Genomic DNA, 17,930 nt, shown 5'->3' on the forward strand with positions numbered 1-17,930 from the left:
AAAAGAGTATGTGTCACAGAGATGGGAATTCTAAAGCCAGGTCATAAATTAACACTCAAAAACCTACTACTCAATCCCCAAACTAGAATATTATCACCTCCCATGTGCTCCCCAGTTTCATCCCATCCCTCTTTCACCCTCATTCAGAGGTAACCACTATCCTGAATCCTATGTTTATCACCCCATTACCTCTTTTTTTCCTTTGGCCACACCCACAGCATATGGAAGTTTCCAGGCCAGGGACTGAACCCACACCACACCAGTGACCCGAGCCACTGCAGTGACAATGCTGGATCCTTAACCTACTGCACCACAAGAGAATGCCTCATCCCATTACTTCTTAAAAATAATTTTGCCACGTGTACTAAACAATATACTATTTGTTTTCTTGTTGAACTTTATATAGACATTGCATCATAATATATTTAGTCTTTCGAAACTTGATTTTTCATTCAACACTATATTTCTAAGCTCCACCCATGCTTAACAATGTAGATGTAGTTCATTATACTTTCACTGCTATATAATATTCTGTGGTGGGAATACCCTGGAATGTTTTCATTCAATCTCCAGAGATAATTTTTTGTGTTATTTCTATTTTTGCTTTTAAGAACAATGTTGCAAGGAATTATCTGTCTCTGTGTCCTCTATATCATGCAAGAGGTTTTTTAGGGCATATGCTTAGAAGTCAAATGGCTGGGTCATGGAGTATAGGCATGTTCAGCTTTACAAGGATAACATTAAATTGTTTCCAAAGAGGTTATACACATTTTCAATCCAACCAGCAATATATAAAAATTCCTAACCACCCACATCCTCATTAGCACTTGGTCTTGGCAAACTTTAATTCTGCAACTCTAATGGGTGCAGCAATGTGGTTGTAAAACAGTGCTGCAGTGTGATTTTAATTTTCATTTCCATGACTGCTATTGGGTTTGAGCCAAAAAAAAAAAAACAAAAACCCCCAAATGAGACTTAAAAGCTTTAAAAAGAAAGAAAGAAGAGGCAGCTCTCTCTCTCTAATATATATATATATATATATATATATATAAATTTATTTTACTGTATACATAGCATGTGGAAGTTCCAGGGCCCAGGATTGATCCCGTGCCACAGCAGTGACAACACTGGATCGTTAACCTACTGAGCCACCAGGGAACTCCGGGAATAGCTGTATTAATTTCAGGGATAATTAATATCAAGAACAAAGAAGGCATTACATAATGATAAAGGGGTCAATTTTCCAAGAAGACATGATGATTCTTAATGTGTATCTACCTAACAACAGCATCAAACCATGTAAGGAAAAAGCCTGAATCGCAAAGAAACAGACGAAACTACTATCACAGCTGAAGACTTCAATACCACTCTATCAAAAATGGATAGGTCCACAGAGAGAAAATCAGTAACAGCATAGCTGGACTCAACAGCACCATCAATCGACTGCTATATAACTGACATCGATAGATTACATCCAACAACAGCAGAATATATATTTCTTCTCAACCCCACATAGAACATTCACCAAAGAGGCCACATTTTGGGCCATAAAACACACCTTAATAAATTTAAAAGAATATAAATCATACAGTGTCTACTCTTAGATTACAATGGAATTAAACTAGAAATCAGTAACAGAAAGATAAGTGGAAAATCCCAAAATATGTAGAGGTTAAACAACACACTTCTAAATAACACATGGGTCAAGGAAGAAATCTCAAGATATATTTTAAGGGGAATTTACAGTATTGAATGCACATATTAGAAAAGAAGAAAGATCTAAAATCAATAATCTAAGTTTCTACCCTAGGAAGATAGAAAAGAAGAATAAATTAAATCCAAAATAAGGAGAATAAAAAAATGATAAGAATTAGAACAGAAATTAATGAAACTCAAAACAGAAAATAGAGAAAATCAATGAAACCAAAAGCAGGTTCTTTGTAAAGATCAATAAAATTGATAAACCTCTAGCTAGGCCAACTTGAGAGAGCACACACAGATTACCAACATCAGAAACAAAAGAGGGCTATCAATACAGAATGCATAGACATTAAGAGGATAATGAAGGAATACTGTGAATAACTCTATACCTAAAAGTTTGATAACCTAGATGAAATGAACCAATTCCTTGAAAGACACAATTTGCTAAAACTCACATAAAAAGAAATAGACAATAAGAATAGGTCTACATCTATTAAAGAAATTGAATCAATAATTAGTAACCTTCCCCCCACCAAAAAAAGCACCAGGCCCAAGTGGTTTAATAGGTGAAGCCTATCAAACATCTAAGGAAGAAATGACGCCATTTCTCTACAGTCTCTTTCAGAAGATAGAAACAGAGGAAATACTTCCTAACTCATTCTCTATGAAGGCAGCATTACCCTAATACCAAAACCAAAGACATTACAAGAAAACTACAGACCAATATTTCTCATGAACATAATTGCAAAAATCTTCAACAAAATATTAGCAGATTGAATCCAACAATGTATAAAAAGAATTATACAACATGAGCAAGTTGGATTTATCCCAGCTATGCAAGGCTGGTTCAAAATTCAAAAATCAATTAATGTAATCCATTACATCAACAGGTTAAAAAAGAAAAATCACATAATCACATCAATAGATGCAAAAAAAATTTTGACAAAAGCCAACCCCCCCTTCATGATAAAAATTCTCAGCAAACTGGGAATAGAGGGAAACTTTCTTAGCTTGATAAAGAATATCTACTAAAAGACCTACAGATAGGAGTTCCTGTTGTGGTGCAGTGGATTAAGGATCCAGCGTTGTTTCTGCAGCAGCTTGGGTCACTGCTAAGGCATGGTTCAATCCCTGGCCTGGCACAGTGGGTTAATAATCTGGTGTTGCTGCAGCTGCAGCGCTGGTCACCACTGCAGCTCAGATTCAATACCTGGCCCAGGAATTTCCATATGTTGTGGGTATGTGCCCCCTCACCCCAGAAAAACCCTACAGCTAACATCATACTTAATGATGAGGCATTCAAAGCTTTCCCACTAATAACAGGTACAAGGATGTTCCTTCTTATCACATCTTCTCAACATAATACTGGCAGTTCTAGCTAATGCAATAAGACAAGAAAAGGAAATAAAAGGTATTCAAATATGGAAGGAGGAAATAAAACTGTCTTTGTTCTCAGGTGATATGATCATCTATGTAGAAAATGAAAAGAATCAACCAAAAAAACCTTCTAGAACTAATAAATGATCATATCAAGGTTGCAGGATTCAAGGTTAATTTTACAAAAGTCAATATCTTTCCTATATACCAGCTATGACCAAGTGGAATTTGAAGTTACATAGTATCATTAACATTAGCATTCAAAAGGATGAAATACTTTAGGTATAAAGGCTAACGAAATATGTGCAAGATCTATAAGAGGAAAACTCCAAAACTCCGATGAATAAAATTAAAGAAAAAATAAATAAATGGAGAGATATTTCATGTTGTGGAAAGGAACTCTCAATAATGTCAAGATTTCAATTTTCCCAACATTGAATCTATAGATTCAATGCATTCCCAATCCAATCCCAGCAAAGTTTTTGTGGGCACTGACAGACTGATTCTGAAGTTTATATGGAGAAGCAAAAGGGCCAGAATAGCCAACATAATATTGAAGGAAAAGAAAAAAGTTGAAGAATGGACATTACCCAACTTCAAGACTTACTGGGGCTGGAAGTAGGGGAAAATGGGGATAACTACAAATGGGCAGGATTCTTTTTTAGATGATGGAAATGTTCTGAAATTAGGCTATGGTGATGGCTGCACGACTTGGTGAATCAACAAAAACACACTGAACTCTATACATTAAAAGGGCAAATTTATGATATGAATTATACTTCAATAAATTTCCGATAAAATTGAAGAGAAATGGATATTACTTATTGATATAAAACACTTCCTTAAAAATAGATACAAAACATAAATTTGTAGTCCAATGAACAGTCACAAAGCAAACACACATTTAACCAGCACCTAAGTCAAGAAATAAAACATAGCCAGCAAAACAAAAACCTTTTTTTGCCCCCTCCCCATCATGACTCCTCCTCCCAAGCTCAGTATTTCCATCCATGAGATGTCTTCCTCTTCCTTAGTGATCTAGGAACAATAAATCCTGGCCACTAGCCCTATATTGGTTATAAGTGGCAAATATATCCTCCTCCATGGCTTCCTTTGTATTCTTTTAATGGTATCTTTTGACAAACTGATGCTCTTAATTTTAACATATTCAATTTTTTTTTTCTTTTTTGTCTTTTTGCTATTTCTTTGGGCCGCTCCCGCGGCATATGGAGGTTCCCAGGCTAGGGGTTGAATCGGAGCTGTAGCCACTGGCCTACACCAGAGGCACAGCAACGCGGGATCCGAGCCGCGTCTGCAACCTACACCACAGCTCACGGCAACGCCAGATCGTTAACGCACTGAGCAAGGGCAGGGACCGAACCCGCAACCTCGTGGTTCCTAGTCGGATTCGTTAACCACTGCGCCACGATGAGAACTCCTAACATATTCAATTTTTTATGGTTAGCGTTTTTTTGCGTTCTTTCCCTCACCACAGGGAATTATTAACTTATCCTTTCAAACACTATTAAATCAGATCCACATTTTTTTCTTTCCTTTTTTGCAGAACCTGGGGCATATGGAAGTTCCCAGGCCAGCGATGGAATCTGAGCTACAGCTGCAGCAATACTGGATCTTTAATCCACTGCAGGGGGCGGGGGAATGAACCTGTGCCTCAGCAGCAATCCAAGCCACTACAGAGAAAACACCACATATTTAACCTGCTGTGCCACAGCAGGAACTCCTCTTTTTTTTTTTTTCTGATAAATTTTTAAAAAGGAAGGAGGAAGGAGGAGTAGATATGCATTTTTTCCAGATTGAAAAAAAAAAATTTACTACTTGAGTAAAATAAACTCAGAATACAGAAAATCAAGATGTTCACATAGAAATTATTTTCATAAAGACTTTTATATTTCCTGATTTTTCAACGTAATCAAGTCATTGTTATTACCAATAAAATTTTGGAGCTCCCATTATGGCTCAACAGTAACAAACCCAACTAGCATCCATGAGGACATGGGTTCAATCCCTAGCCTTGCTCAGTGGGTTAAGGATCTGGGGTCGCTGTAAGCTATTGTGTTGGTCACAGACACAGCCTGGATCTGGCATTGCTATGGCTGTAGCCGTGGCTGTGGCCGGCAGCTACACCTCCAATTCAACCCCTAGCTCCATATGCCGCAGCTATGAGCCTACAAAGACAAAAAAAGAAAGAAAAATTTTACCTATACTAAACTTCCACTTACTTTGAATCCAAACAGAAAGATAACAAAGCTAAAATTTAAAAATAACATTGTACGGCAATAATTAATGTTCAAAATTATGTGCCTGAGGATCTGCAAAATCTCCCAAAGATGACATTATATTGAAAATATCTGGTGAGTTCCCATTGTGGTGCAGCAGAAACGAATCCAACTAGGAACCATGAGGTTTCAGGTTCGATCCCTGGCCTCGCTCAGTGGGTTAAGGATCTGGCGTTGCCATGAGCTGTGGTGTAGGTTGCAGATGCAGCTCGGATCCTGTGTTTCTGTGGCTGTAGTGTAGGCCAGCGGACCCCTAGCCTTGGAACCTTCATAGGCCACGGGAGCAGTCATAAAGTAGCAAAAAAAGAAAAAAAAATCTGTGTTAATATGCACACAATAAAGCTTTGAAGACTATTTCTGGTAACTGTGCTCAGTCTTAGTTAATTATGTTATTCAAATAACCAGAATATTTCCATTTTCTGACCAATTTGAGTAAAAGTGACTTTACTCTAAAAAGAATCTATTTATCTTCATAATTTGGCCCTAGAGCCATCTGTGCTAATTATACGTATTTTTCCTTCCTAAGTGTCCAAGAGGCTTTTATTTTGGTACAGAAGAACACTCTTGTCTACTGTCTCATATAAATTTAATTTATAAATTCAATTTGTGCGTGATTATTTGCATTATGCTACAGAGTCCAAAGGACTAGTTGTTAATCAGAACTTTCCATTACACCTAGCATAGAGCAGATACACAATCTGAATAAACTGAATGGCAAAAAATCTAACCTACAAAAAGGATCTACTCCATCTGCAACCACAGAAATTTCTAACACCTGATCATTGTAACTCACTGTGTATCTTTTCTTCTTAGCAATAAAGTTAATCTCAGTAAAGGACTCTTAAATACTTACTCTCTCTGCTTTCAGGCTCATTTTTTTCAGGAACAGAAGATCCTAACGGATTCCGTTGCCACTATAAAAGGACACGAACATTTATATTTATTTGTATGTTTATGTAAACATATATACATTTAAACATTTATTCATATGTTTAAGAAGGATTTGATAAATAGCATTTCAGCACTGCACTTTCAGATGTCAAAACAGCTTAACACAATGTAAGAAAAAAGAGCATACCGACCAAGCCCTTAATAATGATCTTGAATGACCTTGAATGATATAACTTCTGGGAGTCAATATTCTCAGAGAAGGAAAGAGTGTAAAAATCCTCTTTTACCTTTGTTTTACAGGTAAGGAAGGAGAAGACCAGAGAAGTGTGGTGACTTGCCCAAGGTTACACACTGACTAAAAACAGCAATAGCATTAGAACCTGGGTCTGACCATGCCCAATACTATAGAATCTCCACCACTTCAAATTCTGTCTCCAGGTCCTAAAGAATCTTAAAATAGTTAGAGAGGGCCTAGATAGAAAGAATGAAAAGATGACAAAGATTATCTTGCCTTTTAATATAGTTATATCATATAATATGTACTATTATTTATATCATAGGATCGCATTCATCATACCATATCACATCTCCTCTGATTAGTTTTCCATCTCAACCATTTGGAAAGAAATATGGAAGCCTGCAGATTCTCAGACATTCAAGGGAAGACCGGAGCAGCAGATAAGAAAAACTGGGTATAATCAGTGTCTCAAAGCACACCCCTTCCTTTCTTATTTACCTAGAAATATTCATCATCAGAATCACTAATGACCTAACCGAAAAAACCCCACCAGGGCACTATCTCCAGAAAGACACAAGGAAGTGTACAGTTTCTGGGAACTTCGTCCAGAAGCATCAATTAGTTTATCAGAGAAACTAATCAATATCATGGGCCTTAAGAGGCAACGAGATATGCAGGACATTTTATCACCTACAAAAAAGTCACTGGAAAGGGAAGACATCTAGAACAGGTCAGTCACCTATAGAAATGGGATGGTTAAGATTAACACCAGGAAAAAGGGTACTTACAAGCAGTGGGAAGATATATATGAAAAAACATTTTAAAAGGCATATCCGAAACATGTCAAAACACTAAAATCTATTAATTTGAGCAAAGTAAAAACTAATAATCTTGAATTTACACTTAAGGATAACCATAAAAAGATCATTTCTAACTGTGAAAACTTAGAAGCAATCTAGGTGTCCAACAAAAGGGGAATGGTTAAATAAGTTATATCTACAGGTTGCAATATTGTATAATTTTTTTCAGAATTATTCATTTTTATAGCATTTTTTATTACTCAATTACATTTATAATTGTACAATGATCATCACAACCAAATTTTATAGCATTTCCATCCCAAACCCCCAGTGTTTTATAAATTTATTTTATTTTACTTTATTTTATTTGTCTTTTTAGGGCTGTACCCACGATATATGGAAGGTCCCAGGCCAGGGGTCAAATTGGAGCTGTAGCTGCTGGCCTATGCCACAGCCACAGCAATGCAGGATCCTTAGCCCACGGAGTGAGGCCAGGGATTGAACCTGCATCCTCATAAATACTAGTTGGATTTGTTACTGCTGAGCCACAGTGGGAACTCCATAAGTTTATTTTTATTTTTTGGCTGTACCCATGGCACATGGAAGTTCCCAGGCCAGGGACTGAACCCACTGCAGCCTGCACCACAGTTACAGCAACACTGGATCCTTAACCTGCTACACCACAAGGGAACTTCCAATAATCGTGTAATTACTAAAAATTATTCCTGAACAATTTTCAGTGACCCAAAAAGCACACGAACATGTTAATGGTGGTGTCTGTGAGTTGTAGAATAATATCTGTTCTTTCTTATCTTCCTCTATACATCTGTTCTTTGACATCCTCTAAAATGAGCATATATTATTGATGTTGTTTTTTAAAAATACTGTAAAGAAAAACCCATTTGTATCAAATAGAAAAAAAAAACAGTTTCTCAATAAATGGACAAAGGCTTACACTGGTAAAATACATTCTTGGAAAAACTTGCCCAGCTCTAGCCTAGTTTGCATCCACCCCACAGAACAGAACCTTAAGAGGTTACTAACGCTTGAGAGATAAGCCTCAAGTATATGGTAACACCTCAAAGAGAAAAAAAAATTTTCAAACAGAATTAATTTCAGTTGGTTTAATGTTTAAAAAGTCAAAGTATTAACATTCATATTACTTTTGACAGTCTAAGAGCAAATATAATCACTATTAAAACTGAAATTTAGAAAAATGCTAGTTCTTGTTAGTTACTGGTATTTTATAAAACTAGGCATTTAGCTAACCAAGGAGTTTAAATCATTTACATGATACTGCAAGCCAGGTCAGATGAGGGCAGAGAGTTAATCTTTACTGGAAGGAGTGCAGATAGAAACCCTGGGTACCTGAGTAAGAGCATCCTGGGTGAGTCCTGGCTCAGGAGGTGTTCCTGAATCCCATCTCTGCCCAAGGGCCTTTGCTCCCTCTGTCTTTCTGTCTTCTCCTGCCGCTTCTCTTGCCCTATCCTACACTCTTCTGATCTCTTCATTCTCTTCACAAAAATGGAAAGGCCACTAAAATCCACCAGTAGGTGAGGTTTCTCAGAATTCACCTAACCTAGCACAGTCCCAAAGAGCTAGGTCACTTACTCTCTATGAAGAGATTTAGAGAAACCTGTTTCTTCTCACACTTCAGGAGGAATGAAGCAACAGAAAACAAAAAAAGAGAACTAGTGATTTCCCTTTTGACAGATACAAGCTTTTGTTTCTTTCTGTGTTTTAAAAATTCTTTTTGGGGAGTTCCCATCGTGGTTCAGTGGTTAACAAATCTGACTAGGAACCATGAGGTTGAAGGTTTGATCTCTGGTCTCACTCAGTGGGTTAAGGATCTGGCATTGCTGTGGCTCTGGTGTAGGCTGGCAGCTACAGCTCTGATTGGACCCCTCGCCTGGGAATCTCCATATACCATGAGTGCAGCCCTAGAAAAGACAAAAAGACAAAAAAAAAATTCTTTTTGGTCTTTTTAGGGCTGCATCCATGGCATAGAGCAGTTCTCAGGCTAGGGATCATGAGTCTGCAAGCTACACCACAGCTCACAGCAACACCAGATCCTTAACCCACTGAGTGAGCCAGGGATTGAACCTGAGTACTCATGGATACTAGTCAGGTTCATTACCACTGAGCCATGATGGGAACTCCTGTTTCGTTTTACAAAAGAAGCATCTGTCCTGTCTGTCGCTTCTTTCAGTGGTCCCCTTTTCTTACTTTCTTCTTTTTTTTTTTTTTTTTTTTTTTTTGTATTTTTAGGGCTGCACCCATGACGTACAGAGACTCCAATGCTAGGGATTGAATTGGAGCTGCAGCTGCTGGCCTATGCCACAGCCACAGCAACGCAGGATCCTTAACCCACTGAGTGACGCCAGGGATCGAACCTTTGTCCTCACAGATACTAGTCCGATTCATTTCCACTGAGCCACAATAGGAACTCCCCCCCTTTTCTTTCTTTTTAAAATCATGATAAACTTTAAGTAACACAACTAGAAATAAGAAGTAAAAATACATAACAAAAAAGAAAAGGATAAAAATTTATGATCCTTCATATACACACAGAAACTAGGAAAATAGACACTATATTATTTTTAAAATTTAAATACATATATATATAGTTTAGTAAATATTCTTTGGGTGCTTTATATGTTGCAGGCAAGTTAGGCTCAAATAGGAATGTAAAGTTGAAATTTATAAATAGTTCTATTACATGCTTTTTGTACCCACTTCAAACTATAAGTACTACATTAATCGCCAGAATTATTATTAACAAGCAATTGGGCGTTCCTGCTGTGGTGTAGTGGGTTAAGAATCTGACTGTGGCGGCTTGGGTTGCTGAAGAGGCGTGGATTCAATCTCCGCCTGACACAGTGGGTTAAAGGATCTAGTGTTGCCACAGCTGCAGTACAGGTCAGAGCTGTGGCTCAGGATCAACCCCTGGCCCAAGAACTTCTATATGCCGTGGGTGAAGCCAATTAAAAAAAAGGTCACATGGTTTTGGACAGGACCCTTTTACTACAGAGAACTTTATTGGGACAACTGGTAAACCCTGACTGAACTCTACGGATTAAATGGTAATAACATATCAATGATAACTTCCTGAGTTTTGTGGTTGTACAGTGGTTATGGAGGATAATATCCTGTTTGAGGAAATATTCAATAATGTATTCAAGGGAGCTCCCACTGTGGCTTAGCGGGTTAAGAACCCGACTAGTGTTCATGAGGATGCAGGTTTGATCCCTAGCCTTGCTCAGTGGGTTAAGGATCCAGTGTTGCTGCAAGCTGTGGTGTAGGTTAGGTATGCGTCTCAGATCTGGCATTGCTGTGGCTGTGGTATAGGCCGGCAGCTATAGCTTTGATTCGACTGCTGGGCTGGGAACTTTCATATGCCTCAGGTTCGCTCCCCCACCCCCAGAAGTATTTGAGAGTGGTTTGGCATTATGGCAACAACTTAACTCTCAAATATTGCTGGAAAAAAAATTTCTTTGTAGTGCTTTCATAACTTTTCTGTATACTTAAGACTGTTTCTAAAAAGAAAAGTTGTTTTTAGAAACCTAAGTAGTAAAAAAGCATAATGAGGAGTTCCCGTTGTGGCTCAGAGGTAACGAAGGATCCATGAGGATGCAGGTTCAATCCGTGGCCTTGCTCAGTGAGTTAAGGATCTGGCGTTGCCATGAGCTGTGGTTTAGTTCGCAGATGTGGCTTGGATCCGGCATTGCTGTGGCTGTGGCATAGGCAAGGCAGCTATAGCTCCAATTCTACCCCTACTCTGGGAACTTCCAAATGCCATAGACGCAGCCCTAAAAAAGGCATAATGAAATAAAGTTCTGAGTTTTCCATGAACTACTATGGTACTTTTTTGAAATATCAAATATTAAATTTCTTCTAATTTTTTCCTGATTTTTTCCATGAAAAATGTATGTGTGTGTATGTGTCTCCTCTTCTTTTGGGTAATCTTAAACTAATTCCACCTCTATCTACCACTTCGAATCAGAAAGAAAGGTGAGGAAAGAGGTGGGTCAAAGATTTTCTTTTGTTAGCCACCAGATGGCACTAAAGGACCAACTAATTCAAGATCTTTAAGCTCAACATACAACTCTGTAAAGATACATATTCATAAGGTAAACTCTAAGCTGAATGTTTATAATTAGGCAAGTGCTTGCATATAAAAATAAACTCAATGATAATATTTTTTAAAACCCTTTAAAAGGGTAAGAATCACTAAAATATTCAGCTGAGTACCTAAGAACATAAGAGAAAGTCTATTTGAAAAAAATGTGTATCTACTTACTGTAAATTTGCTAACACCCTCAAGTTCCCCAAATCTCATGTAAGAGATGTCTGCCTTCTTTTTTCCAACATCTACATCCCCTGCATAGATTTGTTTTATGCCTGCACCTTTAATTAAAGGTACACATTCATCACATGGGCACTTTGTCACAAAAATCATACTTCTTTCTTCTGGTTTTATTTCTTGACACCTACAAAAAAAAATACATATATATTATATTAGGAAGGCAGTTTATGAAAGGGTGTTATGTTTTATAAAAATCTTTAAATGCTAAAATTTAAAAATATAAAATCGAGCTGCTTCAGAAACAGATTTGCAACATCATGTACAGCAATGATTAAAAGCCCTATTCTTGCTAAACGAGTCAATGGCAAGATTTTCAGTTAGATTACAAAGTAAATTAAAACACACACACACAGATCAATGCTTTTTAAGTAAGAACCTCTTATAATGCTGCAATTAGGGGCTAGAACTAACACTCTCCCTAAGAATGTACCATGCGTGATTAGACATTAAGCCATTATGGGAGCCCAAAGGTCTACCTCTTATCTGGTACCTAACAGGTATTTAATACATGCTTACTAAATTAATACGTTTATACTAAAATTCTGTTTTGAGTTATAGTCCCCTTCCCACCTTCCCTAACACAGGATGATTTTACTTAACAAATATGTGGATGTGACAAGATGAAGCAAATAAATCTGTAGTGAAGAGCAGAAGGAAGAAGCCAGAGGAGCAGGTGAGACTTCACATGCCGGCACAGCTGAGGAATAAGGAGTACTTCACTGGAGGACACAGGAGTCGGACTCCAGGGTCCACTGTTTACACTGCTCTCAGTCAGCTGTCTGCCATTCCCCCCTTCCATATCCATGTCCCTAGTGCAGACTGTGATTCTGTAACCCCCGTATTAGGGCAGCAGAATTTCATGCATCTAGTCTGTTCAAACAATGTACCTACAACCTAAGTAATCGTCAGTGTGACTCTGTCAAGGCCATTCCATCTCCCCACTACCTACCAAACGAAGTCTACACTCAAAGTCCTCCCTTGTCAGTCCCAACCTATTCCCACGTGCCCCAAGGTCCAGCCTAACTGGAATATCCATGTTCCTCGATATACAAGCATTTTCCCTCCTTCTCGCCCCCTGCTCTGCCTGAAGCAAGAATGGTTTCCCTTCAAGTAAGCACCTCAAGGAACTGCCACAATCACAGCACATCTTTAAAGCACAGCTCAAATGCCAGTTGCTCCATAAAGCTTTTCCCTCACTCTCCCCCTCCATTCATTGCAGCCCCTGAATTTCCGCTCACTTTGTGGTGGCCTTTTCCACACAACCGATCATGTTAGGCTGAATACAGCCCTATATCCCCTGTTGCATTATAAACTCCTCAAGACAGAAACCATGACTTACACAGATTTGAAATCCCTAAAATCACCCACTTAATGGTAAACACTGAGAAATGTTTGTGGAAATGATCTAAATTAACATTAGGAGTTCCCGTCGTGGCGCAGTGGTTAACGAATCCGACTAGGAACCATGAGGTTGCGGGTTCGGTCCCTGCCCTTGCTCAGTGGGTTAAGGTTCTGGCGTTGCCGTGAGCTGTGGTGTAGGTCGCAGACGCGGCTCGGATCATGCGTTGCTGTGCCTCTGGCGTAGGCCGGTGGCTACAGCTCCGATTCAACCCCTAGCCTGGGAACCTCCATATGCCGCGGGAGCGGCCAAAAATAGCAACAACAACAACAACAACAACAAAAGACAAAAGACAAAAGACAAAAAAAATAAATAAATAAATTAATTAACATTAGAAGGAGGTGGAGCTCCTGTCGTTGTGGCACAGCGGAGGTGAGGCCGCCTAGGAACCATGGGGTGGCAGGTTCGATCCCTGGCCTTGCTCAGTGGGCTAAGGATCCAGCATTGCCATGAGCTGTGGCCTAGGTCTCAGATGCAGCTTGGATCCTGAGTGGCTGTGGCTGTGGCGTAGGCCGGAGGCTGCGGCTCTGATTGAACCCCTAACCTGGGAACCTCCATACGCCACGGGTATAGCCCTAAAAAGGCAAAAAACAAAGAAACAAACAAACAAAACATTAGGAGGAGGTGATGCCAGTTATAATCTCTAACAAAAAATTATGTTAAAGCAATTTCATTCATAATAAAATCTGTATGTTCATAAACATATATCAATATAATATGTAATATATTTAGAAAACAAAGGTGATGCTATAATCCAGACAGAGGCAAGAACCTGAGAACAACATCAAGCAGTTTTATACTGGAGAGGGAAGGAAGAAAAGAAAGACTTGCTCGATAAATGTGAAGGCCTGAAGGATCCCTGGCAATGGTCTCAAGTCAGGCAGCAAAGACCAAGCACAACCAAAGCTATACTTCTGAAAAGCAGATTTCTCAGAATTTTTAAAAAGACAATAAATTACAGCTAAAAGAAAACTAGTTTCCACTACCCCTTTCTAGGGTAGGTTATAGAAAATACATGCAAACAAATTTCATACCTAAATGTCAAGGCATTTTGTTCCGCGTGTACAATGTATCTGAATTTCCTTATTTCTCTGTCTTTCTGTTTGTCATCCATGTGCGGGAAGTCAGCATACTCGGACCCAACAGGAAAAGCATTATAACCACATCCTATGAAGTACATCGCACCCGTTCCATCACAACTTTTCTGTGAAAAGTGAGCAAACCAACAAAGCTATTTCCAACATTTTGAACAGACATCCTGTAGTGTATCATTAAAGCCTAGTATCATACTTTGTATAATGAATTCACTTGACCATGACAAACTGAACCATCATAAAAATACAGTGTTAGATCTTCCCACTGCTGTGTGGTCCTGTCAAAGCTAAGTTTCGAGCAGGCTGATCATCTTTAATATATAATTACAAGGCAGTCCTTGGTTTTAGCAGTGAATTCAGTGTTAGCTTGTTGAACTCACAAACCGTTTCACTTGATTCAGACTGCTCTTCCTGAATAGGTTATAAGATCCTGGAGAACAGAGAACATGTTTTATATCTCCTTTCTATACCTTAAAGGACACCTATGAGTGTTCCACACATAGCATGCACTCAACAAATTATTGTTAATTTCTTATCTGCTCTGCGCTGTGCTACTGGTTAGCAAGCCAGAAATTCTAAAAATATTTTGAATACACCAGTTCTGTTGTTGGGCCAAAAAGTGTTATCATATATGGTGGGAAAATAAATTTTGCACTGTCCTTTAATCTTCATGTTTATTAAGCCTCTACTGTGTGTGTGTGTGTGTGTGTGTATACACACATATATATTATAGAATTTCCTACTTAAGTAGCTTTTTCTATTTCACTTGGTCAGTGGCCTATTAGGTGTTAATATGAGTGCTTTTATCAACTATAAGAGTAAAAGGTTTTATAAATCATACATGTTTATAATAGTGTGGAATATGCTATAAACCTCACTCAATTTCAATATATTAAAGTTACTCATGTGAAAGAATCAACAGACTCATTACTACAGCAGCTTGATCAAAATCACTCTTACGGTAAACCAACAAAAGCTTACAAATAAATTATCACATTAATAAAAATCATCTTTGAGTATTTACTAAATGTCAAACATCATGCTGAGTTTTAAATGTGTTATTTCATTTAATTAATCCTCACAACATCCGAGACCGCCATACTGTTACTACTTCTATCTTACAGATAAGGAAACTGAGGCCAAGAGAAATTAAATAACTTGTCCAGGGTTTCAAAGCTGGTAATAGCCAGAATTCAAGCCTGGGTTGCCTGACTCTAAACTCATGTCTTTCCACTTTACTATCCTGTCCACACTCTAGATAATGTCACTGGAAACCTAAATTCTCCACAGAGTAGTTGAGAACCTAATGTTCAGCCAAAAGGCTGCTGAGCATTTATATAAACCTGAGGGAGAGTTCCAACCAAAGGCCGGGCAGTGCACGAGGTGCTAGGAATACAGTGGTAAACAAGACAGAGAATCCCAGCTTTCAGGAGCCTTCTAATCGGGAGATGGTAAGAAGCTGGTCATGTAAATTGAACTGGGATGAGTGTCACCGGTGAGTTGGACAGAATTCTATGGGAGTTTTTAAGCAGAGGAACCTATTCTTGTAGGTGTTCACAATTAGCATAGGAATAAGCAGAGTCGAGGGACAATTTGAAGGTGGAAATCATACATTTGGTGATAATGGGGAATGGGAGGGTGACCACTCAAGAAGCAATAGGTTAGCAGGAAGATGCTGTATGAACTGGCTAGGTTGAACTTGAGGGACCTATGACATATCCAGCCAAATAGTCAAATTACTTGCTGTAAAGTCTATTGACGGAAACTGAGGCCCCCTACTCACCTTTTAGTCAGTCCCACAGTTAACTAAGTATCTCTTGTTTCCATGCCATCCCAACCCATCCCCAGAATTCCAAGCCTCATCATCTCTTTTTATTGGATCTCCCTATTTCCTGTCTAGCCCCACATCATTTTTTAAATGCAAATCTGATCAAATCATTTTCCTATTTGAAACATTCTTGGATTGCACTGTCCACTAGGCGTATGTGATCAGTGCAAATTGAGAGGTACTGTAAGTATAAAATACACACAGGATTATAAAGACTCAATACTCGCCCCCCCCAAGAGTTCCTGTCATGGTTCAGTGGTAACAAACCTGCCCAGTATCCATTAGGATGTAGGTTCAATCCCTGGCCTCACTCAGTGGGTTAAAGGATCTGGCGTTGCCGTGAGCTGTGGTGTAGCTCGCAGAGGCGGCTTGGATCCTGCGTTGCTGTGGCTGTGTGCTTAATCTTCCTCCAAGATTAGGTAAAATATATTCTTAAAATTAATTCACTTGTTTCTTTTATTAATTTTTAATTTTTTAAAATTACAGTTGATTTACAGTGTCAATTTCTGTTGTACAGCAAGGTGACCCAATCATACATATACATACATACATTCTTTTTCTCATATTATCTTCCACCATGTTCCATCACAAGAGATTGTGCTAGACAGCAGGACCTCATTGCTTATCCACTGTAAATGTAACAGCTTGCACCTACAAACCCCAAACTCCCAGCCCATCCCACTCGCTTCCCTTACCCTTGTCAACCACAGGTCTGTTCTCCATGTCTGTGAATCTGTTTCTGCTTTGTCAATATTATTTTTATTTTTTTAACATGGCTCCTACAAATTTTTTAGTTATGTATGTGGCTTGCCTTTTATTTCTGCTAGTTAGTGCTGTGCTAGGGAAGCCCACTGTCTGAAGAATCAAGTCTAAACTCTCTATGTGGTATACAAAGTTCTTCATGGTGCAACCCAATTTTTCGCTACTCTACCTATGACTCTGGACTCCACTATACCAAGTCTGCACTTCCCGACATTCTCTCGCATGCCCTGCCTCTGCATGTTACCCTCCCTGTCCCACTAATTTGCCCTGCCTAGTAAACGACCATTCATTCTTTTTTTTTTTTTTTTTTGTCTTTTTGTCTTTTTGTTGTTGTTGTTGCTATTTCTTGGGCCGCTCCCGCGGCATATGGAGGTTCCAGGCTAGGGGTTGAATCGGAGCTGTAGCTACCGGCCTACACCAGAGCCACAGCAACGCGGGATCCGAGCCGCGTCTGCAACCTACACCACAGCTCAGGGCAACGCCGGATCGTTAACCCACTAAGCAAGGGCAGGGACCGAACCTGCAACCTCATGGTTCCTAGTCGGATTCGTTAACCACTGCGCCACGACGGGAACTCCGACCATTCATTCTTTAAGACTAATAGCATGTGTGGAGCTCCAGCTGTAGAGCACTGGGTTAAGAACCCAACTGCAGGGGCTCAGGTCACTGCGGAGGCACGGGTTCTATCCTCAGCCCAGTGCAGTGGGTTTAAGGATCTGGTGTTGCTGCAGTTGTGGCATAGGTCACAGCTGTGGCTCAGATTCAATGCCTGGCCTGGAAATTTCCATACGCTGCAGGTGCAGCCACACACACAAAAAATTAATAAAAAATTTAAAAAAGACTTATAGCATTTAACTTCCTCCAAGAATATTTTACTCATTTCTCCAAGCAGAGTAAAGGTGCCTCCTCTATGTATGTTCTCAGGGTCTCACGTTAGAAGTACAGTTATATGCCAGTCTTTTTCACCTGTCTCCGTCACTAGACTATATAAGGCCATGAAGGGCAGCACATGTGTCTTTGTTCTGTTCACTGTTCACTGTGGCACAGAGCCTACACTGTAGAAGGTGTTTACTAACTGTTTGCTAAATGAATGAATCTATCTAGAAAACTGTTGATGAAATGCACAAATGTTTATAGAACTTAATACATACATCAATAAGAAATATTAATCCCAATG

At 39.0% G+C, this 17,930-nt stretch overlaps 1 protein-coding gene across 1 annotated transcript in view; it reads right to left on the reverse strand.

The window, feature by feature from the left end:
- The window catches only part of CDADC1 (cytidine and dCMP deaminase domain containing 1), a 50,630-nt gene that overhangs the window by 5,320 nt on the left and 27,380 nt on the right, over nucleotides 1–17,930 (reverse strand). Inside the window, exons 7-9 of the mRNA XM_003357836.4 lie at nucleotides 14,104–14,273; nucleotides 11,605–11,794; nucleotides 6,229–6,289 (exon numbers count right to left, since the gene is read on the reverse strand). Of these exons, the coding sequence (XP_003357884.2) occupies nucleotides 6,229–6,289; nucleotides 11,605–11,794; nucleotides 14,104–14,273 (421 nt within the window). The remainder of the gene's footprint in view (nucleotides 1–6,228; nucleotides 6,290–11,604; nucleotides 11,795–14,103; nucleotides 14,274–17,930) is intronic.

This window comes from Sus scrofa, chromosome 11 (assembly GCF_000003025.6).
Source record: "Sus scrofa isolate TJ Tabasco breed Duroc chromosome 11, Sscrofa11.1, whole genome shotgun sequence".
In the NCBI taxonomy this organism is placed as follows: domain Eukaryota; kingdom Metazoa; phylum Chordata; class Mammalia; order Artiodactyla; family Suidae; genus Sus; species Sus scrofa.